Source organism: Theobroma cacao, chromosome 3 (genome assembly GCF_000208745.1).
Source record: "Theobroma cacao cultivar B97-61/B2 chromosome 3, Criollo_cocoa_genome_V2, whole genome shotgun sequence".
Lineage (NCBI taxonomy): Eukaryota > Viridiplantae > Streptophyta > Magnoliopsida > Malvales > Malvaceae > Theobroma > Theobroma cacao.
Window position 1 is genome coordinate 26,087,656 of NC_030852.1, and position 2,070 is coordinate 26,089,725.

Below are 2,070 nucleotides of genomic sequence, written 5' to 3' on the forward strand. Positions count from 1 at the left end.
GCTTCCTAGTTCCTAGTTTCCCCATTGGAAAATCCAGTCCGAGACCCAGATACACGAAAGAAGCAGCAGAAGGAGAAGAAAAGAAAAGCCGAAAAAGAGACAAAACCTGTTGTCCTACATTTGGATCCATGTGGATAATGGCGCGTGTCATCGACCTTTCATCATCGAACACATGAACACGTGGCTTGTACTTTGGGGAAGGAACAATTCCCCCCTTAGATTTCCATAACTTCAGCTATAACTTAATCCCCTCACAAATTACAAACAAAACATTAAACAAATCAAGAGAAAAATATAGCAAGGTCCGGCGATTAATTAATGATGAAAAGCAGTGGATCACGACGATCTGGACGGTGCTTAGTCCATTTCCACACGTCAAGCCAGAATCTGATACTGGCTCTCTTCTTGCCACCTGGTACCCAGTCCTCCCTATAAATACGTGACCTCATCTTCAGTCTTTTACCCCTTGAATTTGTCTTGATATCAACGAAGCACAAATCGTTTTCTCATTAAACTCTTTCTTCACTCTCTTCACTCTGTTCTATCCGCCAGTGTTCTCTCTGCTTCTCTCTTTTCAAACTTCAAACACTTCCCCGGAAGCAAAATTTTGAAGGGAGGAAAACTCAAGAATGGGTCGTTTCTGGACTTTGCTCACAAACCTTCATTCATTAGCTGGGTAATTTCTCTTGAGACTTGATCTTTTGTCTTATACTACTAATATGTTTGTCTTGATTTTGTATGAAGAATTGAACTTTATATATGATTTTCTTTATATATTTGTCATGCCTGCAGGCCTGTGGTGATGTTGCTGTACCCCTTGTAAGGAAATTTTAGCAATATTTGCGGTTTATCATTACTTTTTCTTCGGTTATTTTGTGGGTGTTTAATATTCTTGTTTTTTTGCAATATATTGTTTTGTATATCAGATATGCGTCGGTAATAGCTATAGAGAGCCCGGCCAAGGATGACGACGAGCAGTGGCTTGCTTATTGGATTTTATATTCGTTGCTAACTCTAACGGAGATGGTGCTCCAGTCAGTCTTAGAGTGGTAATTAAGAACTTGTCTACACAAAGTTAAAGAAAGGTATGATAAAATTTGTTTTCTAATTGGATCGATAATGGAATTGCAGGATACCAATTTGGTACTCAGTGAAGCTGCTGGTTATGGCATGGCTGGTTCTACCACAGTTCAGGGGTGCAGCTTTCATATACGAAAAGTTTGTGAGAGAGCAAATCAAGAAATACGGAATTTTGAGAGAACATCAGGGTCACCATAGCGGTTCTCCAAATGGGAAAGGCAAGAAGAAATTTGTGCAGTTCATCGTCCCCAAAAAGGTGAGTTAACAAATCTATGCAGTCACAATACGTTTGGAGTTTTTACATATTTAATACACACTGTAATTCTCCATTAAAAGAATAGTAGCTACATAAAAGTAGGAGAGGGAACGCAACACCAGTGTTTTCGTCAATATTATTCTGATGGGTTGTTGTTGATGTGGACGGCAGGGGGAGCAAGAGGCTTACTGAAGAAGAAGGTAGCCTTGGTTGCTGGATCTTTATGTTCCTTGTTTTCCACTTCAGCTCTGATTGGTGATTTCTCTTTGGTGGTTGTAAATGCTTACCCCTTGTACAAGTCTATGGGCTTGCAGGAACCTTGACATGTAATGATTAGGAATGAGATTATCAAAGCTTTGATTGTCTGTGATTTAATCCCTCTTCATTGATAATAACTGACCACCTAAATTTCACTTCAATTCTCAAACAATTAACAACTAGCCTCGCACTCGAAAACTGTAAGCCATGAAACTTACAGGCATTTACAATCCTTGGTAACTTTTACCAATTGAAAGTGAATTGAGCGTTATTCAAGACTCGGAACGGTTTGAACGAATATAAAATATCAATGAAAAGTCTAAAATTTGCATTGCCATGGGTCCTCTTTTATTCCTATATCCCTTTCCTCCAATTATTTATTTTTCGTCGGTGGTTTTCTTTTCTAGGTTGTTCGTTCGAAAAAGAAATTAATCTAAACTTTTGACTGGTGCCTTTGAATGACTAAAAAGAGCAAA

At 38.7% G+C, this 2,070-nt stretch overlaps 1 protein-coding gene across 2 annotated transcripts; it reads left to right on the plus strand.

Moving 5' to 3' along the window:
• LOC18605137 (HVA22-like protein e) lies at positions 272 to 1,711 on the plus strand. 2 transcript variants are annotated; one of them, XM_007037971.2, is made up of 5 exons: positions 272 to 676; positions 793 to 819; positions 927 to 1,049; positions 1,132 to 1,336; positions 1,508 to 1,711. In XM_007037971.2, exons 1-5 carry the CDS (start codon positions 630 to 632, stop codon positions 1,526 to 1,528), a joined length of 423 nt encoding a protein of 140 aa, XP_007038033.2. In that variant the 5' UTR covers positions 272 to 629; the 3' UTR covers positions 1,529 to 1,711. The 2 variants fall into 2 exon arrangements, with proteins under 2 accessions (XP_007038033.2, XP_017972311.1); XM_018116822.1 differs by lacking the exon at positions 793 to 819 and having other exon boundaries at positions 287 to 676.

Excerpts from the sequence above, each read along its gene's own strand:
- LOC18605137 (XM_007037971.2), top strand. The coding sequence starts at position 630 with ATGGGTCGTTTCTGGACTTTGCTCACAAACCTTCATTCATTAGCTGG. Across the intron at positions 1,050-1,131 it reads CTCCAGTCAGTCTTAGAGTG|GATACCAATTTGGTACTCAG; the intron begins GTAATTAAGAAC and ends ATGGAATTGCAG. Across the intron at positions 1,337-1,507 it reads AGTTCATCGTCCCCAAAAAG|GGGGAGCAAGAGGCTTACTG; the intron begins GTGAGTTAACAA and ends TGTGGACGGCAG.